This window comes from Narcine bancroftii, chromosome 4, assembly GCF_036971445.1.
Source record: "Narcine bancroftii isolate sNarBan1 chromosome 4, sNarBan1.hap1, whole genome shotgun sequence".
Classification (NCBI taxonomy): domain Eukaryota; kingdom Metazoa; phylum Chordata; class Chondrichthyes; order Torpediniformes; family Narcinidae; genus Narcine; species Narcine bancroftii.
The window spans coordinates 91,582,069-91,608,410 of NC_091472.1; the positions used below are offsets into that span (position 1 = coordinate 91,582,069).

At 42.7% G+C, this 26,342-nt stretch overlaps 1 protein-coding gene across 12 annotated transcripts in view; it reads left to right on the top strand.

Annotated features, from left to right (window-relative positions):
* The window catches only part of mgme1 (mitochondrial genome maintenance exonuclease 1), a 34,399-nt gene that overhangs the window by 3,726 nt on the left and 4,331 nt on the right, over window positions 1-26,342 (top strand). For 3 of the 12 annotated variants that reach the window (XM_069931999.1, XM_069932000.1, XM_069932001.1), the window contains exons 2-5: window positions 117-195; window positions 11,711-12,311; window positions 15,777-15,990; window positions 24,906-25,038. In XM_069931999.1, the coding sequence (XP_069788100.1) occupies window positions 11,753-12,311; window positions 15,777-15,990; window positions 24,906-25,038 (906 nt within the window). In that variant the 5' untranslated portion in view covers window positions 117-195; window positions 11,711-11,752. Of the gene's footprint in view, window positions 1-116; window positions 196-8,650; window positions 8,751-9,368; window positions 9,475-9,542; window positions 9,861-9,889; window positions 9,966-9,999; window positions 10,171-11,710; window positions 12,312-15,776; window positions 15,991-24,905; window positions 25,039-26,342 lie in introns of those variants that run through there. The other 9 variants (XM_069931998.1, XM_069932003.1, XM_069932002.1 and 6 more) reach the window with 7 other exon arrangements.

The window sequence follows — 26,342 nt, forward strand, 5'->3', positions numbered from 1 at the left end:
CATTACCTGCCTTACCAATTAATATCATGGCTGATTGACACTGGCCTCTGCTCATCTGTGCAATTTCTCTATCTCCTATTCCTTGATCTATGAAATATTTATCTACCTCCACTTAGAATACAGGTACTTCCAATGATCCAGCTTCCACCCCACAATGAGGTACAGAATTCCAGAGATTCATCCACCCTCTGAGAGGTAAACATTCTTCATAACTTCGATTTATACAATTGGCCCTTTGTACTTATCTCTCCTTATTTGTATGAGAAGGGGCGGGGTAAGGAAATTGTAGTGTTATGAACAAAAGATAAGGGATATGGGACCATGCCCAAATACATCAGGGCAAATGGACACTTCTGCCTTAGAAGTGTCTCTCATTCTACACACTGGAACCTGCCCCACGTTATGGTTGTTGCAGCATTTTCAATTGATTTGACATGGTGTCAGTTTCATCCATTTGTCTCTTTAGGAAAAGATTTTTTTACTATGACCTCCAAACACTCAATGTTCAGAGATATTTTCAGGGTTATAAACACTAGGACTGTGCTGAACTATTTTGCATGATTTGAACCAGCAGATGTATGCTGGAATAATGCATTTAATCCCCTGAAGGAATTGCTGAAAGTCTTACAGGTATTCTTTACAGGAAATTGAATGAGCTGATATTCTGTGAAGTATACTCTGTTTCATTTGTAACGAGATTGAGGCCTCGTTTTGAGAATTACTCCATCGTTAGATCATTGCAGCCTCGTGAGCTTCTTTAACGGTATCAACTGCTGAGAATGGAAGTTTGAAAAGATCAAGGCAGTAGTGATTTTAAAAAGGGAATAATGATGACAAACAGAAGATGAGTAATGTACATCAGTCACTTAACATTAAGCTTTGTTAGCCATGTGTCCTCCTGCTGCAACAGTTATGCCCTCCATTACTGACTCCTGACTACTCAATTTCAGCATGGCATTATTCCGAGACTCGAAGCACAGATAAACCATGTGTAGATGGCAGAAAGAGGGCATCACCTCTCAAACTAACCAAACTCATCACCCTCCAAGACACCTCCTGCCCTGTCTGCATGTCCCATATTGCCCATAGAGCTGAAATGCTCAACCTCAATCCTGAGGGACTGTCTAAAAAGAGGCATAGAATCATACAGTGCAGAAACTGGCTTTTCGGCCCATCATGTCCATGTGACCTTTGTGGCCATCAACACTAATTCCACAATCATATTTGGTCCATATCCTTCTATGTCTTCTATGTTTGTGTAATTTAAATGCTTTTTAAACATGGTGATTATATCTGATTCCACTACCTTCTCTGGCAGAGCACTCCAGATATCAACCACTCTGTGGGGGGGGGGGGGGGAAGGGAGGGGAATTGTACTCCTCAGATCCCCTCTAAAGCTCCTTCCTCACTTTAAACCCTTGCCTTGTTTTAATAACCCCTGGGGAAAAATATTAAATCTATTTGAAATCCATATCATCTGCAAACTTGGAAATTATTCTCTGATTGCTCAAGGCCATTCATCGGCAAAAGTTATAAGATGCAGTGGTGAGTTTCAAGAATTATGAAGTTGCATCCAAATTTTGAAGGTTTACATCGATGAAGTAGAAATGGTTTAGGCCTTAACTACCAAATGTGTGTGGTGATAGTTTTTGACCGGATTCAAACAATGGAAGAAATAGGATCTTAACTGGAAGAATTAGAGCATGTAATAACAAGAGTTTGATAATGTAGAATGCAATCAGGCAAGTAACATAGAATTTTGTAAGGAGGAAGAGTATGATGTGAGAGTTGCAGGTAATATGGTGTAACTGAGAAGTGACTGTAAAATGAATGAAAGGCTTTGTGTTAGGGCTGGAGACCTATTTTCTGCCTCTGTGGTGATGGAGGCAGAAACATTAGGGGCATTTAAGAGTCTCTTAAACAGGAACATGGATGAAAGAAAAATAGAGGGTTATAATGAGATGGGAAGGGTTTAGTACTTATTTTGGTAGGAATATCTAGGCCAGCACAACATCGAGGGCTGAAGAGCCTGTATTGTGCTGTAATGCTCGTTCTAATGTTAATCATTAAAATTATGAATCAGGACCACATTAACTGGACTACAGTGTTTCAGAAAAGATTTCCATAAAACACATGCAGACTAAAAGGAGGGAAATTATTAGAGTTTACTCGATAATCTGTCTTTCTCTGTGAACATCAGTTTGAATTTCAACTCTTGTAAGTTTGACAATCAAATTGAAGACTTTTTTATTCAAGTAAAAGAGAGGATTGAATATTCTGGATTCAGCATGTTATGGAAATTGTCAGTTTCCAGCAAAAAATAGTGGCTTTGCACAGCCATGCTGAAGGTGGTGAGGTGGAGTTGTGGATAAGGTGCTGGTGGTCATTCTGAGTTTAGTAGTGACCACTGTTATGGGATGCACTGACAGGGAGGACAGTCAAACCGAAGTATGAAACCGTCACTGGGTACGAAGTATGTGTCTTTAATGCAACCAGTTGCTCTTATGAAAAGTGTCTATTTAAAATTAAATTAGGAACAAAAAGGTTGCAGTTATTCAAGAGGTTTCAACAGAGAAAACTATTCTATTTGGTTGATGTTCAAAATTCTATGACATTGTTCTGAAAAAGAGCAGGAGATTTCTGTAACTGCATTGTTTATTACTCAAGAGATAGCTTGAAATAAGATGAATCAGTATCTCGTTGTACAAGTTGTTTGCTGTTTTCCTTTAGTAAAGCAATGACTAAGCTTCAAAGTGCTTTGAGTTGTCCTGAGATTATGATACATAAATGCAAATTAATTCTATTCAATTTTAATGTAACTTTTCTCTTTCTAGTTACTAATAATACAAATCTGTTATCACCATGTTCTCTTTTTGTGAACATTTGGGTGCTGGCTCAGTTTTTATCGCTCATTTTGAATTCTCTTTTGGAAGATAGCAGTGAAACAGTGATTCATTCTGTTCAAATCCTGAGCATTTTTGCAGAATGTCAGGTAGCTCCTCTGTTAACTCCTTGTATTCCAGTGACCATGAAAATGAAAGAAGTTTGTGTAATGGATAGGTGAAGGTGATCATCATTTTGGGTGACTTTACTGCAATATGACTCCAAAAAAAAGCACTTTAATGAATCGGGTGTTAACAGTTAGTTGAAGCTACTATTTTGATCTTTGAATAGATATGATACATGCAGATACTAAGTAGTTTGGGATGATTTATTTAACTGAAGTTATTCACTAACTTATGAGACTACTGAAGGTGGGAATATTTCTGAACTGGAGAATGCTGCTGGGCGATTATGTCAGTCTTTCTTTATTGAACAGAAGGCCCAAAGGCACCTGGAATAAAATGCTATTGTTTCAAACTCTGAAAGTCTGATAATATTGGAGGACAAATTCAAAAGATTGTTGAAGTATTGTTTGTTAATGTATAAATAGATATGGGGTTAGTGCAGTAAAGTGTAGCTTGATTAAAATATTATCATGATCTTATTGAACAGATATGAAAGACTGAATAGCCACCTCATTCTGTTCCTCGTGAATGGAATTGAAATGGTTGGCTACTGCAAGTTCAAGATTTAATTCCTGCTTTTTTAAATCGTCAATTGGAAGTAATCAAACTGTAAAAGTGTTGAAAAAGGTTCATTTCATAAATAGCATTCATATTTTGTGGTTGGCTCTTTGCTGCCTTCCAATCTTGTGGTAAGCTAACATCCACTAGGCAACAAGTGCCAGCAATACCTGCATCCTGAGAATAATTTCCTCACAAACTTGCCTCGGGAGCTGAATCTCTGAAGAAATTCTCTGGTTACTGCATAACTTGTGAGTTACTTTAAGTAAACGGTAATGGGAACAAAGCTCATTGTAATGAGGAGATGGTAGCAAAAACTGGATAGTTTGGTTGGCTAAGCAAAACAAGCAGGAGGAAAGGAAGTTCATTAATAGGTTTGCTTTTCCTGTCTAAATTCAGAGTTGGGATTTGTTTAGACTATCATTTTAATTTCCTATCGACTGCCTCGACTGAATTTTACTTGAGCTACTAGTGGCTTAAGAATGTTTGGGTCACCCCTTTATTATATTAATTTTTTAATTCAATTGGAATGTAAGAGCTACATAAAAATATAGTAATTGGTTTGGAATGTGTTCATTAATTGAGCAAGAAAATGTCTGCACTTTGCAGTAGAATCCAAGAAGAGATGGAAATAGTGGGATTAGATAGGGGGCTACCTAAAATTAGAAAAATTAGTGTTCATGCCAGGATGGTTGTTCCTCAGGTTTATGTTTGGCATCACCCTGGCGGTGGATGAGGCTGAGAATAACTTGTCTGTGTGTCAAAGTGGTGAATGAAATTGAAATGGATAGCTACTGTGAGGTCAAGCTTTGACCCACAGATAAGAGTGCATGCATTTGGCGAAGGAATTTACCCAATCTGTGTTTGGTCTCACTAATGTAGAGGAGACGACACTCTCTTGTTTGATCTCCAGATGTCAACTTTCTCAGTCTTAAAAGTTTGCAGTGATAACATCCGACTTGCAAAGGAAGTTGTCTTGGCCTGCCATACAAGTTTCATTCACATTCAGAAGTAGGTATAGGACAAAATGGTGCTAAGGAGAATTTTTGTGGATTTCTACTTAGCTCAAGATTTTAAGCATTGTGGCATATGATTACGAGATAAGCAAATGTAGCCATGGAACTAGAAGCTCAAAGAGAGTATGTTTGGTAGAGTATAGAAACATGCTTTATTATGTCTGCTTTGTTACCCAGAGATAGTTGATCCTTTCAACTTGGGTTCTGAACCAACTCTGCACTTATTTGTTATTGTGGAACACTACTAAGTTGAAGTTCATTAATTAAATCACAAAATACCCAATACAGTGAAAAGTGTTATGTAGTGAACAGACTAGCAGGTTATCCATAACATTCATACTGCCATGTAAATAGTACAATTTACGGAATATAGCATTACAATGAAAAGAAGACCAATTAGCACCTAGCAAGGGCAGCATAGCACTGTTACGATGTTCATTCAGGAGCCTGATGACTGCAGGGAATCAGCTATCTTTAAGACTTTAGTGTGTGCTTTGATACTCAAGTCTTCCCTCTGACTGGAGGAGGAAGAAGAGAGGATGTCTGGGGTGTGATAGGCCTTGGCTGCTTTTCCTATGTAGCAGGAGATGTAGATGGAGTCCACGGAGGGAGACAAGTTTTTATATTCTGAGCTACATTCACTACCTCTGTAGCTTCTTATAACCTGAACTGCACAGCTCCCAAACCACACTGTGATGCATCCAGCAGGTATGCATTGGATAGTGCACTTGTATAAGCTGTTAGGGGATATGCTGAACTTTCTTTAGCTTCTAAGAAAGTAGAGTCTTTGGTACACTTTCTTGACCTTCTCATTGATCTGCTTGTCTCATGTCATTTGAGATACTTATTCCTAAGAAATGGAAACAATTTACTCTTTTGACCTTGGAGTCATTAATGTGCACAGGGGTGTGGACTCTGCTCCCTCTCCTGAAGTCGGTGATTGTCTTTGTCATATTGACATTGGCAGAGAGCTTCTTGTCACCATGCCTCTAGACTTTCTTTTAAAAATATTTTTATTAAGTTTAACATATAACCATAAATACAGAATTGACAATTACATAATAATTCATTTGTATACAAGTAAGCAGGAACAAAAAAAGCCAATGAAAAAAAGTAGATAAAACTGCATCAATAATTGCTTGAAATACCTCAAAATCATTTAATTGAAGCATTTTATTGAAATAACTATAAAATAAAGGAAAAAAAAGAAAAAACCTAAAGCTAACTCTAATCTAACCCCTCATTCTAATCAAGATTACCTTTTGAATTAATAAAAGAAAAATCAGTAATGTGGAACCAGTGACGAACCCCTGAGAATCACAGGCAATGAACCACAAGAACGTACAATAATTGTTAATTCTTCCAATTATAAAAAAAAGTCTAAGAATGGGCCCCACAATTTCATAATTTAAAACTTGTGATCTTTGATATTATATCTAATTTTCTCTAAACTTAAATAGGACATTACATCATATAACTACTGTGTAGGAGTAAGTGAAGAGTCATCTTTCCATCTCAATAAAATTGTTCATCTGGCTATCAACGTGGTAAAAACTAAAACTTTTTCCTGAGACGCAGATATAAGTTTACTTAAATATGGCAGGCAAAAAAAAACACATACAAGTAAAGCTCATCTTCAAAAGACCACATTAAATAGATTGTACTATTGGACGATTAACTTATTATTACATTTGGATAAGTCAGTGAATCGCCCCTCTTGGGTAGAAATGGAACTGGAGTTCTCCAAAAAAAACTTTGATGTGGCAATTTTAGGATCTTTTTTACCATTTTTCTTTTCCAAATTCGTTAATGAGAAATAGGTTGAGAATTTGGGCTCAATTTAGGAAATTCTTCAGAATTAATGGCTTTTCTGCCGGCTAGTCCATTTATAAATGACCACTTTTTTCAACTGTCTTTGTTGGATGCAGGTTTTAAGGAATGGCATGGAATAAGTATTAAAAGTTTTAATGATCTCTTTATTCAAAATAATTTTGCTACTTTCAAACAATTATCAGCTAAATTTCATCTTTCCAAATAGACACTTTTTAAGATATTTACAAATTAGACATTTTGTTCATTCTAAGCTTTCGGATTTTCCATGAATTTCCTAAACTAATATCCTTGATCTCTTTTTTTAATTTACAGTTTTATTTTCATGGTGGGTTAACATAATGTATTTATAATAATTTATTGGATTTAAATTCAGCTCTCATGGCAGGAATTAATAGTGATTGGGAACAAGATTTGAACTTAACATTCTCAGATGAAGATTGGTACTCTACTCTCATTTTGTGCAAGACATTGCTTATTACAATTTTAGTTGTGTTACGCGCCCAGAGGACCCCAAAACCCAGCAGGAATAGATATTCACCAAAACAAATTGTTACTTAAACAAAAGTTGCTTTTAATTATCTTTAAACATGAAAACAGAATCATACTTTAACTTATCACTATTGACTTAACTAACCTAACTTTTCTAATTCTAAGTGCACTTGTATGTAATGTGTGTGTAAGTTCAGAAAAGTTCACAGTCTAATCTCACTTCTTATTCCTCCAAGTTCACTGGTTGCAGGCAATTTTTATACCATGCACATAATTTAACATTTATAAAGTTCACCAGGCTTTGGTGCTTGAAAGGTAAATTGTTATCGCTCAGGAAGGTTCTTGTCAGTTTTCAGAGAGAGATTTGTTATTCCAGGTCACCCAAAATTGATTTACTTCCATCAACCACTTCAGTGTCTTGCTGACGAAATCTGCCCCCTCAGGGTTCTCTCGATGATAACCTCTTTCTTTCAGGTCACCACAGAGTGCATTTTTGTTTCTCTTATTCCAAATGAAACATTAGACAGCCAGTCCTCTCCTCTTGCATGAACCATAAGGGCTTTTACTAGGCTGAACTAAGTACTCACAACCTGTCTTCCAAATGGGGTTTTCCACAAGCTTACCAGCTTGTCCTGTTCCAGTTGCTGCTGCTGACTGTAAAACTGTAGAACTGCTCTGTGTGTGTGTCTCTCTCACACAGAGAAAAAGCCTGTTTGACTCTCTCTGCTTGCAAAACCACATGTCCCTCCTAGAACAGCAAGTTCCCCTCCAGACTGTCTGCGGCTCCGACAAGCTCTTTCATCTGTTGCCTTTTTGTAAACAACAATCCATTAGTGAATTCTCTTGGGCACCCTCCAAAGCTTTTGCAAAGGCTCTGAGGTGCCGACATGTCTAGCATTAGCAGAGCTCCAGTATTTTAAATAAGATCTGTTTTAAAGTGTTTGTGTGACCTACACTAACAAACCTTGCCCCAATTTATCTCCCCAAAACATATCTATATTCTGTCACAGGTGGCACACAGAACTCGTATGTCCAATCTTAAATTTATCTCATTTTTATGTAGATATTAATCCAGTATGTGAGAAATTTAAAAATTTTGAAGCTTCCCTGATCCTTATGTTTTGTGAATGCCCAAATTTAGAGATATTCTGGAAAGACATTTTCAAAACTTTATCAACAATTCTAATAATTGCTTTGTTTTTGTCGTGATTCAGATAAACTTATATTGGCCTCTAGACTTTCAATCTCTTTCCATATTCGATCTTGTCATTATTTGATAGCCGGTCCACTACTGTGGTGTCATTGTTAAATTTGAAGATGAAATTGGAACTGTATTTAGCTGTACAATTGTGAGTGTAGAGTGAGTTTAGTAGGGGACTGAGTACACATCTTTGATGCTGGTGTTGTGTGATTGTGAAGGAGATTATGTTGTCCATCTTCACTGTTTGCCTTCTGTGAGACAGGAAGTCAAGGATCCAGTAATAGAAGAAATTTTCTGAGGCTGGATCTTAAACTTTGGGAATGAGTTTACTGGAAAATATGCCATTTAAGGCAGATCTGTAGTCTTTGATCTGTAGTCTAACATCGATGCCCTTGGGAGCCAAGTGTCCTTGGGAGATTGTCCTTGAGTGGAGAACTGTGGAGATGGTGTTTGCTGTTTGGCCATTTGGGGAATTGAAGTGGGTTGGCGAGTGTTGATGTTAGACATTACCAGCCTGACAAACCTCTCACAATGGTGGATATCAAATCCACTGGTCAGTAGTCATTTAGGCAAGTTATGGCTTGCTTTGGTACTGCTATCATGATGGGCTCCTTGAGGAAAGTGGAGTCTTTGGCATGTTGTAGGGTGAGTTTAAAGATGTCTGCTAGTTGATCTGTACAGCCTCTCAAGAGATGACCAAGGATTCATCTGGGCCAGATGTTTTCTGCGGTTCATCTGTGTCAACTGTCCTGACTTCAAGAGCAGGGATCATGGGTGGCACATTGCTTACCAAGAACAGTACATGTCAGGAACAGGCCCTTTGGGCCTTGTGTCTGTGCTGAACATGATGCTTAAATCAAAGTAAAACTTAACTTGATACATATTCCTCCAACCCCATCTTACTTGTTTATCTATCTTGCTTAAACCCATTTTATTTGAAAAATTACAGTTCATTGGCATACAGTTAGATTTCAGTACAAGGGTAGTTACATCGTTGCTTGCACCTGATGCAATAAAGTGAATTTGTAAATGTATACACCTCATCAGTTTACCTGTACCCTGCAGAGGAGCAGGAAATTGTTGCCACCTACATATCCACAATAACTACAAACTTGTGCATCCAAAACTTGCCATCATTGTCACAATATAACATGACAAATATTGATGGTGTAATACCAAAATCTGGGCCAAGATACAGGAGACTGAACTCAGCAAGAGCTGATGAATCAATAAATGGTTATTTTCTAAGAAATTATTAACCAAACATCCCTCTCTTTCTAATGGGTAAAGCCACTTTCAAAGCTGTCTGTTGGGGAATGAGTAAATTGCGACCAACTGGAGAACAATGAGGCCCTTTGTGATCTGTAAAGTATGCAGTGATTGGTTAATGTGATACTTAAGCTATCTGCTTATCTGCTAACTAAACAAGAGCCTCAGCTAGAAAAATTAGCAGGGATCCTTACATGATCACAAAGAGAAAAGTTTGTAACTGGGTCATGGGTATTTAAGGAAGGACACCCACTGCCCTTGATCATCAGGTCCTTGTGTGACTCCACATTCCCAGCAATGTGATTGACCTGTACTGCCCTTTAAAATGGCCCAGCAAGCCTCTCAATAGCTTTTATGGATGAGTAACAAGTACAGCTTCATTAACCAAAAGGTTCAGACTGAAGGCCTGGGGACAAATGCCAGCACAATAAACTGAGTTGTTAAATAACACCTGGAACGTGCTACTGATAACGACCCATGAAGCTTGTAATTTAATTTAAAAAATCTCTGACACAATATCCTTTGGGTGGCACGGTTGGCGAAGCGGTTAGTGCCAGCGATTGTGACCAGTGTTCAAATCTTGCACTGTCTGTAAGGATTTTGTACATTCTCCCGTGTTTGTGGGGGTTTTCCCCGGGGTGTCCAGTTTCTTCCCACCATTCAAAATGTACCAGGGATTGTAGGTTGGGTGTAATTGGGCGGTTTGTGGGCCAAAATGGCCTGTTACTGTACGTCTAAATAAATAAACTTGCTATCCTCACTGGATCTGGAACCATAAGTGATTTTCTTTCAAATGGTTAGTAAGCCCCAGAGAGAATGGTCCACTATCATTTTCTCAAAGACGGTTAACTTTGCTAATAATGCACATGTCCAGTAAAAAAAAAGAAAATTCAATGTCATGGGTTGTATGTCCATGAGTAAATGATCACCACCAATCTGTAGCATTTCTTTCAAATATTGGCCAATATTTTTGGAAGCAGTGGTTTTTGACCTTTTCTCATCCACAGACCACTTGCATTACCTACTCCTGTACTTTTCTTCCTAACCTTTTACTCCACCACCCCACATCCTGGTGGTTATCCCTCTACCTGTCTCTCCACCTCTTGTACGTTTTCTCCAATACCCTGTCACAACTTGGCCCCTTCCCAGCTACTTTCCCTCTTGAAAGATATATCAACCCCCTTTGTTTTGATTTACTCTTGATAAAGGGTACTGACTTGAAATGTTGAGTGGCCATTTCTACCCATGGATGCTGCCTAATCTACTGAGACCCTCCAAAAGCTCATTGTTTACAGAAGTACACCTTTACTAAATGCCAAACATCTATAAACAGATACATAATGAGGGGTGAGGGGGGGTGGCAGTGGGGCTGTCAAACCTGAGCTCCATCCCAGACCACCAACATGAGGTTTGTTTTGGTGGGAAAGCTTTTAGAGATTTTTAAAATTTCTCTTTCTTCAAACCAACAACCTTGCCTTGTATATCACTTGTTTATTATGTTAGTAATATTGGTCATTGCTGGGTTGCCGTAGACCAACTATAACAGGTGGTTGGCAGACCACAGATTGAGAAATACTGACTTGGAGGTTGCCAGCAGTTCCCTGCATAAATGCCATCAAATTACACCGAGTAAAAGTCAGCCACACCTTATTGAATGGCAGAACAAGCAAGAGATGGAGTCAACTCCTGCTACTTTCTCTGCTGCATGTTCCTTAAGTGAAGAAAGAAATCCTAAACTTCATGTCATTGTGCATTAGTGACTCTGTAATTATGCTCTGTTCCTAGAGCCCTCTTGATGTGCTTGGAACAGATCTTGAAGGGCACTAAATAGATCCATGTCCTCTTGAGACCAGAACTCCATTGGCAGCACTCTCACTGAATCAGTCAGTGTCATTCAAGTCCAACTGTAGACCACTTGAAACTTGACACTGAGAGAAGATGGTCAGAGCTGCCCTTTTTCTGATGGATGGTAAACCAAATCCTATTAGGTTGCCATTGATTGTAAAGCACCATTTTGCAGGAGTTGTCCCAGCAATGTTAATCCCTTAAAAATTATCTGCGTTATTATTTTCCGTACTGTGTTTTGAAGTTGATTGGCTGCAGAGTTTTCTGTGTTATAAAAGCAATTCTGTGAAAATCACTTCATTGGTTCAAAATATTCCATAGCCTCATGAGACTGGGAAAAATGGTATGTAAATATAAATACTTTTCACATGATCTGCACACCAGGTTATACTTCCCTTTCTGAAGTCTTGCTGAATGCCAGAAAATTACAGCAGATGCCAAGCCAAAGGCTTGTATTGTCTGAAAAACATTAATCTTGTATTTTGTTACAGAATGAAAAGGATTTGATGGATTCCTCAGAATCACACTGAAGAATGAATTACTCTGGGGTTCGAAGTCTTATCATCTGTGGAGCAGTTAAGAATTCTTTGAAACAGTACAACAGCAGATCACTAAAGGAGCTGGTGTCTTTGCATTGCAATTTTTGTACTTTCCTGTGCCTTAATTACCAGAAAAAGGACCCAAGCAAATATGAACAGGTAGACAACAAGAAATATGCCTCCTTGGTCCGTTCGGTTGTCTCAATGAAGATCAGTTCACAGACCCCCGAGACTCTGCTGGGAGAGGATACTCTTTTGTACGGACCTATCGTCAAATTGAAGCAGGTGAGAGAAGAGCTGACACCCGAAAACCTCCTGAATCTGCCTCCATTCCTGAATCCAGAGCATCAGGGTTCTCAGCAGGAGCCTGTTTCTGTGATCAAGCCACCACTACAGGTACCTCTGCAGACAAATGGCAGAAAGACCAGACTGCCCAGCGTGACGCAGATTCTGCAGCTGACCATGAGCTTGGAGCAAGCCTTTTACCTGGAGAGGTGGAAAAGGAGGATGATAAAAGAGCTGGGGCCAGATGGGTTCAAAGCATATACAAAAAGTAAGTATGTTTCATAATCCTGAGCATATATTCAGTATTTCAATGCCTGCAGAAAATTCCTGACAAGTTCATGCAGGAATGATTAACCCTGAATCAAGTTTTTTCTCTCCCTCATTCAGTAACTCCACCCACCACTGCTGCTCCATCTCCTATCATTTTGCTGCACAGGGCTCACTCTCTACACAGGAACCCACAGTTAATCACATTCATTCCTCTCAGTATTGACCTCCTCTTGGAAAATAGGTGATCATTAACCCATATGGCAGGTCAAAAGCTTCAAAAATCCATTGACACATTTAAGCTCTTTACCAAATCTCACTGTTCCAAGATTATCCTGGAGACCAAAAATAACCCACAGTCCACTGTCTTTTAAAGCTCCTCTATTCTGCTCTCTAACAAGGCCCTTTTCCTTCTCTTTCACCTCCTCACCCTCCCTACCTGCTTGCAACCTGCATCTTCCTTCCTCCAGCCCACCAAACCTTCCCTTCTTTCCTCTGATCAGAGTACATCTGTCTCAGCCTTCTGTCCCTTGGTCCTACCACCTCTTGGCTCCTTTCGTTTCTTCTCCATCCCATCTCTGTTCACCTTTCGCCTGGTAGCCAGTGCTCCTCCCACATCCACCCTTCCCCTGCCAGCCCCCACCGCCCAACCCCCAACACTTTTTATTCAGGCACCTGCCTGTTTCTTGCATTTTCCCGCGAAAGGGGTTTAGCCTGAAATGTTGACTGTCTCTTGGTTTCCATGGATGCTTCCTGACCTCCTGAATTCCTCCAGCACTTTGTGTTTTGCTGAGGAGCTTAAAGTTTACTTTGTCACCTCTGATGGAAGCCATCCACCCCATTCCTCTCCTCCTTACTCAAATCCACTGAGCCACATTTTGCACATTCCTGAACTCTCATCTTGCACTGGTTTCTTCCCAAGCTTCCTTGAATTCATCTTGTCTATGAGGTAGACCTGCATTAGTCTCCCTGACTCTAAATTCATCATTCAGCCAACCTGCATTCCTGGCTATATGTGGGCTAATATTAATAGTTTTCTTTCCTTTTTTACTCCTTACCACCTTAAAATCTACTGCATTATCCTGCTCATTTACCCAACTTTATCCTTTGCAGCTGACATGCAAGTTCTCCGTCCTCTCAAGCCCAGCACTGGCCATGCCCATGTAACTGAAACATGGATTGAAGGAGATCAGATATGGCAGTTCAACATTTCAGACATGTCAATGAAGCCTTTTGAAAACAAAAAGGAAGCATTTGCATGACTGGTTCAGTAAAATTTGCAGCTGTGAGCAGAAATGATGGGCCAGAAAGATCAACAAATCAGAGCTTATGTGTTGAATAAAGACACTTTTACATCACACAAAATGTATACAGCTCAGTAAGATTATACAAGAAAGGAAATGTGTAAGTACATGAATTTTGAGGACTTTTGTAAAGGGAAAATCAGCAGCTGGTTTTCCACAAGTCCTTTGCCGTTTCTTTTGGCCAGTTGTGAGTCAGTAATCACAGGACCTCAGCTGCCCTAATATTAATTTGGATTAAATTAGTACGAAAGGTTTAGACACTGCAGAATATTTAGCATTCACTTTGGAGAGCCTTTTCAGCCTGTACCAGTAAGAGAGGGGACTTGTTTTCTGTGAGATGAAGCTGGAAGAATCATTATTTGGTGAAAGTTTTCATAATTCTGTTAGCTTGGCATTGTTATAAGAGGACAAGGTTTTGTTCATGGAAAGGTCAGTTTTAATCAACTTGATTTGGCTCTAATGGAATAGAAACAGTTACTCGTCAATGCCAGGGCATTGGAAGGCATTTAAAGAGGGGGATAATGGAGGGTGCAGAAGAAGAATGATACAGAACAGAAAACATGGGTCTGTTTGAGACTAAAACCACAACCTGTACTTGGAAGCAGAAGACATGGGTATGATTCTAAATTAATGCTTGAGGAGGAACTAATGAAGTGTTAGATGTAATGCATGTTGAGATCAAGTATGCCATTTTATACCAATAGAAGGTAGATGGATACCAAGGCCAGTGTAAGGTATTCCTAACTTGAAGAAAAACAATAGTGGAAAAAGCAGAGGCCACAACTATCCTCTTTCGATCTAAGCATGGTGGTAAAGGGCAGGAAGACTGCCAATATACCATTGTTTCTGAAGGAAGAGGGGATTAAACTGAGTTATAAAATATCCCAGCATAATCGAAGTGTGCAGTCAAATTATTAAGGAAGTTCTGAATGATTGTATTTGGTCATTCATAAAGGTGTGGAGAGTTGGTGTGCATTTGTTGGGGTTAGATCATGTCAGGCTAACTTGACTGAATTTCAAGTACTTAACAAGAATGGTTAACTGGGATTGTGGGTCTGGTGTATTTGACATGATTTTTTAACTTTCAACAAGATCTCACAAGATAGGTTCATCAGAAAAGTAATACTCCTTTGGAATCCAAGAGTAACCCAAAAGTGGATTCAAGATTGGCTCATTGTGGAAAAAGTAAAGGATCTTAATGAATGGTCTCAACTCGAAATAATGCCTATTCCTTTCTCCCCCATTGATGGTACTCGTCCTGCTGAGTTCTGCAAGCGGATTGTTTATTACTTTGAAGCAAAGGTTGACAGGTGTTTACTAAGAGGAAGACTCTGAAGAGTGGGTTTCTATGGAATTTACTACTTGGGTCCCTGTAGTGTACATATATCAGTTATTTTGTACTTGAATGTAGGAGCCATGATTAAGAACTTTATAGAATATAAAAATTGGCTTTTGATAGGCTGTGAAGGGGCATGGCCTGATAGCAGGAAGATATCAGTGGACAAAAAGGCAATTGGATTTCAGTTTGAAGGAGTGTGGGTGAAATATTTGGGATGGTAAGCAAAGCAAGAGTACAGCGAAATAAAAGCAGAATGCCAGAAATATCCAGCAGGTCAGACAGCATTCACAGGAAAAGGAAGTAGAGAAAATCGTCTGACTGGTCTCTCTTTGAACAGCCAAAATTTCAAGTCCTAGCTTGCACCAATCTGTTGATCCCATCAGCATCATGTCATTGATTTGGAGAGTATCATCAAATCCCTCGATGGCTTCCACCAAATGCTTTTAACTCCTCCCACCATCATAACCCCTCCAATATTTTTGGCGTCTTCTAAATTCCTGATTTCATTACAACTTTTGGCAATCCTTCCTTAAGTTGCTGACACTCCTTCATTTGGCAATTTGACCCTTAAACTATCCCATATTTTTGTCTCTTTTTTCTTAAAACTTTCCTCCTTGTTTAATTTTTTTGTCATCTGATCTAATCTTGTATGGATTAATAATGTCTTTTTATTTTGTATTGTTCCCATGAAATGTTTGGAGATGTTTTCACGTTATATAAATACTGGTTTTGTTGATGAGCAAGTGTTAATTGTATGATCCATTTTAATGCTGTACTCTGAGTGAAATTGTATGCTAAAGGCAAATTCTTTCCATTTCCCCAGACGTTCTGAGTCGAGGGCAGCTTTTCCATTCTGCTTTAGAGGATGCTCTTCTCTCATCTAAGATTCCAGAAACTGACAATGAAGATGTAGCAGGGTACTTGCAGAGTGTAAAGGGCATCCTGGAAGATGTGACAGGAATTAGAGTGTTGGAGAGTGTAGTGAATCACCTGCCTTTACAGTACACTGGTCTGGTGGACTGCGTGGCTGAATATCGGTAAGATCTAGCTTTACATCATACTGGCATTAATCTTTCAGGTTCCATGATTATTAACAGTAGTGTTGAAAGGATGGTTGTTGGAGTAACATGGAAGATTGACTAAAACAAAAGGATTGGTTTTTCACAAGAGCCTGGGCTGGGGCCTTAACTTTTGGCAATTCATGGAAACTAGTGATTTCCAAAGTGGGCACTGCCGCCCCCCTGTGGGCGGTGGAAAGATCCAAGGGGGCGGTATGGGAAAAGGGAGCAGTGAGGTAAAAGGAGGCATTCTGGACCTTCAGTCTTGCTGCAAATTTTAATGAAGAAGCCAGTGAAGTAATTTTCTGGCCAGTCTCAGGTGGCAGTAGTGAGCAAAATAAATGGTGTCAAGGCGTTCTTGCGAGAACTGGTGTCAGTGGCTGCCATGCTGTACTGACGTTACTACCATCCTCTCAGCGCCGCCACTAACCCCTCTCTTAGCACTGCCACAACTCCCATCTCAGCACTGCACCAACCCACCTCACTCAGCACTGCCACTACCTGCCCTCCAACCCTGCTCAGCACCACCTCTAACCCTCCCAACCTGCTCAGTGCTGCCACTTCACCCCATGGTGCTGCCAGAACCTTCCCTCCACCCCCCAGTGCCATTGTATGTGGCTCGGGATGTGGCCTGGAGGCCAAGGGGCAGCAGCCTGAAAAAGTTTGGGAACCATTGATGTAAACGATTGCAGTGAAATTACTGATGAATGGATGCTAAATTTGCTGATGTCACCAGGTTAGATAGAAAAATAATTTGTGAAAAGAATGTAAGGATATGGAAAGGTAAAGTAGTGGACAAAGAATTAGCAAATTAAGTCAAATGTGGGAAAATGTAAGATTGCCATTTTGGCAGAGATATCACCTGAATATTCATGCCAGTGTAGCGGCGGCTACACTGCTCCTGCAATAACACACGCAACCAGACGGGTTGAGCTCAGCGAGCAGACTAGTTTATTGCAGGCTGCTGAGCTGGACGTATACTCCCACCCCAGACCTGGCTGAGAACCGCGCAGGAGGGCGCTGACGTCACCCGGGCATCACATGGTCCCCAAGCGTGGGTTTCTGAGCCCCAAGCTGGAAGGAAGGGAAACCCTCAATGGCGCCATTTTGGCCAGCTGCCCTGCCGCGTGGCTTACAAACGGGGCCAGTTCGCCTGCCTTGTGAGCTGCCACACAGCCCCCTGCCCCAAAACCAGCACCAATGTCCTTTTTTGCCAGGTGGCCTCGCTTCTTGGGCTGGGCACCAACCACGGGCTCGGTGGGATCGAGGTATGCTGGCTTCAGGCTATCCATGGTAAACAGCTCATGCCTGCCACCCAAATCCAGCGTGAACGTCGAGCCGGAACGCTGTATAACCCTGTACGGTCCCTCGTACAGTCGTTGCAGAGGTGCCGCGGTCGGGCCCCATCAAATGAAAATGAACTCTGAGGAAAGCAGCTCGCCATGCCTGGGTGGTGGTGGGGGTTCGAAGGAGTCCAAGCATGCCCTGAGGTGAGGAAGTAGTTCATGCAGCGACCGCTGGGGATTGTGAGGTGCGTTGACGAACGCACCAGGTAGTGCCAGCAGAGGACCGTAGACCAGCTCAGCTGATGACACCTGCAGATCTTCCTTTGGAGTGGAGCGGATGCTCAGGAGAAGGCTGAGGCAGTTCGTCCGTCCATTCGAGACCGGTGAGGTGGGCCATGAGTGCCGACTTAAGGTGGTGATTCAGACATTCGACCAGTCCAAGGTGGTAGGCCTTGGTGCGGTGTAGCTGTATCCCCAAACTGTTGGCGAGCTGTGCCCAGAGTGCAGATGTGAACTGGGTGCCCCGATTGTTGGTGAGGTGAGCCGGGACGCCGAACTGGGTGACCCAACCACGCAACAGGGCTCGGGAGCAGGAGTCAGTGGAGGCGTCTGGCATCGGGATCGCCTCGGGCCAACGAGTGGTGTGGTCCACCACCGTAAACAGGTAAAGGTTGCCCCGGGAAATGGGTAAGGGCCCTTACAATGTCCACATGAATGTGGCTGAACCATTCCCGGACGTGCTCGAACTCCTATACGGGCGCCCTCGTGTGCCTGTGCACCTTGGACGTCTGGCAATGGGTGCATGTTCTGGCCCAGCCCGCGATCTGCTTCCGCACCCCATGCCATATGAACAATTCTGCCACCATCCGGACCGTGGACCTGATGGACGGATGTGAAAGGTCGTGGATGTGATGGAAGACCTGCCTGCGCCACTGCTGCAGAACCACTGGCCAAGGAGATATCGCACAAGATGGTGCCTTCGCCGCTCGGAGTTAGGAGGTCTCAGAACCGCAGGCCAGAGATGGCGGTCTTGAAGGCCCTCATCTCCTCATCAGTTTCCTGGTCCCGGGCGAGCTGGTCGAAGTAGAGTCCGGGAGTCAGCGCCCAGATGGCCAGTCACGAGAGTGCATCGGGAACCACATTGTCCTTTCCCACCTTGTGCCGAATGTCGGTGGTAAACTTTGACATGAAGGAGAGGTGACGCTGCTGGTGGGCCAACCAGGGATCTTTTGCCATCGCATGCGCCTGGGTGAGGCGCCTCCAAAAAATTGTGGAAATGCCGCATCGCCAGGTACATGCCCAGTAACTCGAGGTCGAAGGCACTATACTTGCATTCCGGCGGGCGGAGTAGGCGGCTGAAGAATGCCAGCGGCTTCCAATGCCCATTTACCTGCTGTTCCAGGACGGCACTGACAGCTGTGGCAGAGACATCGACAGAAAGTGCCATATGCAGGTTGGTGTGTGGGTGGGCGAGCATGGCGGCCTTTGCAAGGGCGTCCTTGGTGGCCTCGAATGCGGTGCAGGCTTCTGGGTTCCAAGTGAATGTCTTGTGCTTGGCTGCGATAAGGGCGAACAGTGGCTGCATGATGCGGTCAGCTCCTGGGATGAAGCGGTTGTAAAAGTTGACCATACCTGCGAACTCCTGCAGCCCCTTGAGGCTGTTCGGGCGTGGGAACTCCCTGATGTCGGCAACCTTCGCAGCGGTGGGCGTGGATCCTTTGGCCGTGATATTATGGCCCAGGAACTGCATGGACTCTTTCCCGAACTATCACTTGGCCAGGTTGATGGTAAGGCCGAAGTCGGCCAGCCGGGAGAAAGGGGCATGTAGGTGGGACTTGTGTTGCGCCCGGTCCTTGCTGGTGACAAGGATGTCGTCCAAATAAATAAAGACGAAATCCAAGTCCCTGCCCACCGAGTCCATGAGCTGCTGGAAGGTCTGAGTGGCGTTCTTTTTTTTTTTTTTTTTTTTTAATTTTTTTTTTTTCACACCATAAATCACATGAGCCATGATATACACTATTTCTTTTCACACATATACAGTGACTTTTTCTCCCCCCCCCCCCCCCCTTTCCTCCCAAACCACCCCCCCACCCCCCCCTCTCATCCATTTTAGGTATACAATCTAGGTTGCATTAATCCAGTCAGACAATGTTGTCATTCAACAAAATTACACCAGAAATTCTACTGAGTCCATTCTTTTCTTTCCTTCTCCTTCCATCAACTTAGGTAATGTTTGTCCCCGGTAGGTTTTCGCTATTGTATTTAATGTAAGGCTCCTATACTTGTTCGAATATTTCAATATTATTTCTTAACCAATATGTTATTTTTTTCTAATGGAATACATTTATTCATTTAAATTTGGTAGTTTCTTCCTTTTAATTTGGTTATGTATTCCATTAATATTTAAAGACATATAGTTCAGCGTAGCCCTTTTATATTTTGTTTATCTTCTCTTTCCGTTTTTCCATCATTACCTTTCCTCCTTTTCCATTTCTGTTTTCTTATTTTCAACTCTTCATAAGACAACATTCCTACAACATCTAACATTTTCCTTATTCTCCTATTTCTATCTTATTTATCCCCAATCTCCCCTTCACCTCCTGAGTTGTCCTTTATCCCTTGTCGGACAACCACATCTCCCCTCTCCATTTGGATTTGCGAATCCACTCGCAAGCGTCAACTGATTGTGCAGTGACCGCTATTTCCCCCCACCCCGCCTCCCCCAGAAAAGATTTCACTTTTCATATGTCACAAAGGTCCCTCTTTTAATTCCCTCCTTATTCTCTCTATTCCATTACCTTCCCTTATTAATTCTTGTCTATACTATCTATATTTTCCTCTAAGTACAGATACATTCATGTATGCTCATTGTCTCTATTCACTCTTATACCTCTTTACCTGCATACATATCAATCGTGATCATTTTTACTCTCATTACCCGTCTTCATCCCTCAGTCTATTTTTGTCTTTACCCACATACATATCAGTCGTGATCATTTTAACTCTCATTACCCGTCTTCCTCCCTCAGTCTATTTTTGTAATTGTTCTGCAAATTTTCGTGCTTCTTCTGGATCCGAGAATAGTCTGTTTTGCTGTCCTGGAATAAATATTTTCAATACCGCTGGATGCTTTAGTATAAATTTATACCCTTTCTTCCATAAAATCGCCTTTGCTGTATTGAACTCTTTTCTCTTCTTTAGGAGTTCAAAACTTATATCTGGATAAATGAAGATTTTTTGCCCTTTATACTCCAGTGGTTTGTTGCCCTCTTTTACTTTTTCCATTGTCTTCTCCAGTACCTTTTCTCTTGTAGTATATCTTAGGAATTTTACTACAATAGATCTTGGTTTTTGTTGTGGTTGTGGTTTAGAGGCCAATACTCTATGTGCCCTTTCTATTTCCATTTCATGCTGTAGTTCTGGACATCCTAGGGTCTTAGGGATCCACTCTTTTATAAACTCCCTCATATTCTTGCCTTCTTCATCTTCCTTAAGGCCCACTATCTTTATGTTATTTCTTCTGTTATGGTTTTCCATTGTATCTATTTTTTGAGCTAGTAGTTCTTGTGTCTCTTTAGTTTTTTTATTAGATTTCTCCAATTTCTTTTTTAAGTCTTCTACCTCCATTTCTGCTGCTACTGCCCGCTCTTCCATCTTGTCCATTTTTTTTCCCATTTCTGTTAAGGTCATCTCCATTTTAATTATTTTCTCCTCTGTGTTGTTTATTCTTTTTCTTAAATCCTTAAATTCCTGTGTTTGCCATTCTTTAAATGATTCCATGTATCCTCTAATAAGAGCAAGTATATCCTTTACCTTGCCTCTCTTTTCTTCTTCTATTTCACCATACTCTTCCTCTTCTTCTTCCTCTGGGTTGACCATCTGTTGTTTCTTTGTTGCCCTTTCCTCCTCTTCTATCTTGTTTCTATTGTCTTCTGTGGTCTCTTCTTGCTGCAGGTGTTCTGCAGCTGTCGTTGCCGGCTGTGGAGATCGACTCCCCAGCTGGTCCCCCCTCCCGTCGGTGTGTTTTTTTTTCATTCGCATCGCGCATGCGCGAAACTTCGCGCATGCGCGGTTGCGCACTTTTGTTCGGCTCTGCGAGCCATTTTTGTAGTCCATTATTTACCGACCTGAGGGAGCGGGTTTCTCTCTCCGCAGCGGGCCTCTTCGGACAGGTAAGGCCTTCACCTTTTTCCTCCTTTGTCTTCTCTTCCTCTCTTCTTACCGTTGCTTTCGACTTTTCTTTTTTTGTCGCCATCTTCTTTCCACCTTTATACTCACTTTTCTGTAACTTTTATTTCTGTGCCTTTGTGTTTTCTCTTGTTTTTCCCGACTTTTCTGGAGAGGGCTGGAGTTCACCGTCCGGCCACTACTCCATCACGTGACTCCTCCCTGAGTGGCGTTCTTGAGCCCGAACGGCATTTGCAGGAATTCGAACAGGCCAAAGGGGGTGATAATGGTAGTCTTGTGTATGTCCTCAGGGTGCACCGGGATCTGGTGATATCCACGCACCAGGTCAACCTTGGAGAAGACACTCACGCCATTCAGGTTGGCCGTAAAGTCCTGGATGTGAGGGATGGGGTAACGGTCAGGAACTGTTGCCTCATTGAGCCGTCGATAGTCTCCGCAGGGGTGCCAGCCTCCGGAGGCTTTCAGGACCAGGTGGAGCGGCGAGGCCCAGGGGCTGTCAGACTGCTGAATGATCCCCAGCTCCAACAGGTGTGAAAACTCCTCCTTCGCTACCTGGAGCTTGTCAGGCGAGAGTCGGCGTGGCTTGGCGTGAACCAGCGGGCCCTGGGTGGGGATGTGGTGGAACACCCCGTGGCGCGGTGAGGCAGCGGAGAACTGTGGCTTGAGGAGTGTCGGGAACTCGTCCAGGATCTGCTGGAACTCGTCTCTGGGTGTGCTGATCGTGGCCATCTGCGGTGGCTCCAAGCGGGAGGCATCGAGGCGAACGGCCTGGAAGGTACGGGCATCCAGCAGGCGCCTACCTTGAATGTCCACCAGAAGCCCTTGTACGAGGAGGAAGTCTGCACCCAGGATGGCAGTCGGGAGGGACGAGACGGTGAACCTCCACGTGAAATTCAGTTGGCCGATCTGGAAGCGGACTGTCTTGTCTCCATACGTCTGGATTGCCGTTGCGTTGGCCGCACGGAGGGAAGGTCCATGAGGTTGGTTCCTGGATTCGATGGCCGTGGCTGATTTGACGCTGATCTGGGCTCCAGTGTCATCGAGGAACCTCTGGCCACTGACTGAGTCTCGCAGGTAGAGAAGGCTTTGTCCTTGGCCAGCCGCCGCAGCCATTAACAGCGGCCAGCCTGGTCGTTGCAATGGAACGAGCAGGGCTGACGACACTTCCGAGCCTTGGCTTCTCAGCGCAGGTGGTAGAAGCAAAGGCCTGAATCAGATGCTGTGGCCTTTGTTATGCTCTTGAGGACCCCTGCAGGGCCCGAGTTCTCTACCGCATCGCTAGGGGCGGGCTTGGCGTGGTCGTGCCCGTGCCTCGTGACCTGCTGGACCACTGAGCCTTCCAAGAATCGTGTGAGCCATAGCTCTTGGGCCTTCTGGGCGACCTTCCTCGGGTCAGTGAAGCTCTCCTGAACCAGCAGCAGGCGGATGTCCCCAGGCATATGTTCGAGGAAGATGCGCTCGAAAAGTGGGCAGTTGGTGTGCTCACCCATGAGCACGAGCATCTTGTCCATCAGTTCCATCGGGGACCTGTCCCACAGGGGTCGAGGTGCAGCACCTGAGCTGCACCCTGGTGTCTGGATAGTCTGAGTGACCTGGTAAGCACTCGTTTGATGGTCTCGTACTTGTCCTCAGCGGGTGGGTGCTGAACAAGATGCATCAGGCGGTGGCCTGGTCCAGGGCAGCAACCACATAATAGAATTTGGTCATGTTGGACGAAATCTGGTGGAGGTGAAACTGGCCTCCGTGGTCTCCGGCTCCTGAACCCATGGATTCAAAGACGTTTGAACCAGTCGGGGTCACCAATTGTAGCGACACCTACACTGCTCCTGCAATAACACATGCAACCAGACGGGTTGAGCTCAGTGAGCAGATTAGTTTATTGCAGGCTGCTGGGCTGCATGTATACTTCCAGCCCGGACCTGGCTGAGAACCGTGCTAGTGGGCGCTGACATCACTTGGGCGTCACGTGGTCCCCAACCGCGGGTTTCTGAGCCCCGAGCTTGAAGGAAGGGAAACCTCCAACGGTGCCATTTTGGCAGGCTGCCCCGCCGCATGGCTTACAAGCAGGGCCAGTTCGCCTGCCTTATGGTGAGCCGCCTAGCAGTATATTGGAATAGTGAGAGATGCAGAGGCATCAAAATAGTCTAGTGCGTAATTCAGGTCTAGAATACAGGTAGAGCGTGTATTAGGAAGCTAGCAGTGATATTCTTTTTTGTGTGGGAGTTGAATACAAAAGTAGAGGGGTTAAGCTTCAGCTATTGAGGTTAGAGATTGAGTACAGGGGGTCCCCAGACAAAGAAGACATACAAATCCAACTTTACACAAATTATCGCATAAATTCTTAACGTTTTACAAGATAAGAAAATTAGTTACAAATGCAAGCATCATCAGGAGTTATGGAATAAGGGTAGCAATTGGTTAGTTCAAAAGACAACCGGTCTTTAAACAGACTTACCTTTACCTCCCTGCTAAAATCATATATTGTCATTGAACACATGCTGCTGGTTATACCTTGTCAAACAATGTGCTATTTATTAACATTTTAAGCATATTGGATGTGGGGTTCTGATTTTTTACTGTTGCAGCAACTTGAGAAAACCATAAATTAATGCTAATTGACCGTCATTAAAATTGTTTGTTTCTATCATGGAAAAATTGATGTATGGATTGTTGCCTTGTATAACCAGGGAATTGCTTGTAAAATAGTGGTAGAAGGAAGAATGATAATGCATTGGAAGTAGTTAAGAGAAGGTTTACTGAATACCTAGAATGGGCAGATGTCTGATGACGAAAATTTGGCAAGCTGTGAAATGCATACTCTGTTTGGCCTCCACAGATGCTGCCTAACCTGTGAGTGTTTCCAGAAATCTTTTATTCCAGATTCTGTAATGTAGGATTGTATAAGTCATTTTGTCCCTGCAGAAAAACTTGAACCCTGCAGCCTAGATCTCACTTCTCCCACCATTTGGAAGTGCCAAACCTCAGCAAAAACAACTTGTTCCTTTGCACATGATGGACATCACGTGATGCCAACCCATTGCTCACTTTCCACCTCCAGATGAGAGAAAGCTTCCTCCCTTTTAATCCCAGGGTGCCAAAGGAAGGTGATTGAACCACCAACCCTGCAGTTTTTTTGTCACTCAAGCAATGCACTTTGTTTATCAACCCAGGAAGTGACCCTTTTAACTTGAAACTGCTGGAAGCTGGCCCAGCAGGAAAAAATTGATTCCTTTTGTTCCACCAGTGCCGGAAGCAGAATGTCAGTCAGTGTGCTCTTACCCTGTAGTTATAAGTTGCCCCAGCAGGCTCACTTTACAGGAACAAAACCTTTTTCTAAAAGTAGCATTGGCCTGTAAATTGCGAGTGGCAAGAGGAGAAATAATTTATCGGATAAATTTTATCCAGTGTCTTGTATTGCAGGGGTAAGTTGTGTGTCATTGACTGGAAAACCTCGGAGAAGCCCAAGCCTTATTTTCGGAACACCTTTGATAACCCGCTTCAGGTGGCAGCATACGCTGGGGCCCTCAACTTCGATGACAATTATGACTTTCAGGTCAGTACACCTCCTCCCTTCCCTGGCCAGGAGCCAGTCAGAGCAGAGTAACCCCCTCCTTCCATTGGAAGATCACCGGTTTTGGCCTCAGCCTGGAGACTTGAGTGTAAAAAATGTGGCTGCCACTTGGAGTAATGCAGGGTAGTGTTGCACTGTTAAGTCTGACCTCTACCAGATCAAGGCACCATGATTCGTTGGGAGAAACCAAACAATCCCATTGGGCACTGTGCTTTGGGAGAAAATTTTAATTGTTCTTCCATTAAAACTGATTATCTGGTCGTTGTTAGTGTCCGCAGGAAACTCTGTGCTTAGTGGCTATTTACTACATTACAACAGGATCCACACTTTGTTAAAGTACGTCGTTCAGTATAAAATGTTCTGGGTTGAATTAGGGTTATGAAAGGGACAAAGTAAATGCCGGTTCCTTCTATTATGTATTTAAAATGGGACAGAGAGTCTGAGTACCATTTGTAAGGCTCGGGGAACCTAGATGAAAGTTATAAAGGCATTTTTTTTCTCTCTGTACTGAAACCAAGAAGGTTAAGAGGTCATAATCTGGAGTCCACTGGTTGAGAGCCTTTGGTACACAGTGCCCAGGTGTCAATTAAAGTAATTATGGACTGGGATTTCATGGTTTAAAAGAGAAGGCAGAAAAAGCTGTCCTTGCACAAAAGGTACTTGGAATGTGGAATTTTTTACCAAATATTACCTTGCAGTAGTTTAGGTTGCTTGTGGAGGTCACAGGCAATGCAGACTTGAGAGGATAAAGTGTCAGGTAGTGTGGTGGAGGAGAATCATCTGGAAGGTCACTGATTATCTGACTCTGTAAAGATATGTGTCAACCAGGACTCCCCCCACTTTTTTAAGCAGCACGGGGAAAGAAACTTTCCATTGGCAAGGAGCCATGAAAGAGCATTTATCAGAAGAGAAATGAGGATACCTCTGTATGCAGCAAATGGCTAGACAGTTAAGTACATCACATGGAGTAAAAGAGCAGAGTGAGTTACCTCAATGAATATCATCCAGTAGCACTCACATGTACTGTGATGAAATGCTTTCAGAAAATTAACTCGTATCTAAGTAATAATCTGGACCCACTGCAATTCACCTACTGCCACAATTGCTCCACAGCAAATGTAATATCACTGGTTCTCCCGTCAGCTCTGGATCACCTAACATGTGCATCAGACTAATTTTCATCGACTACAGCAGAGCTTTCAACACAATCATACCCTCATTACTGATCAACAAGTTCCAAAAACTTGGCCTCTGTATCTCTATCTGCAACTGGATTCTTGACTTCC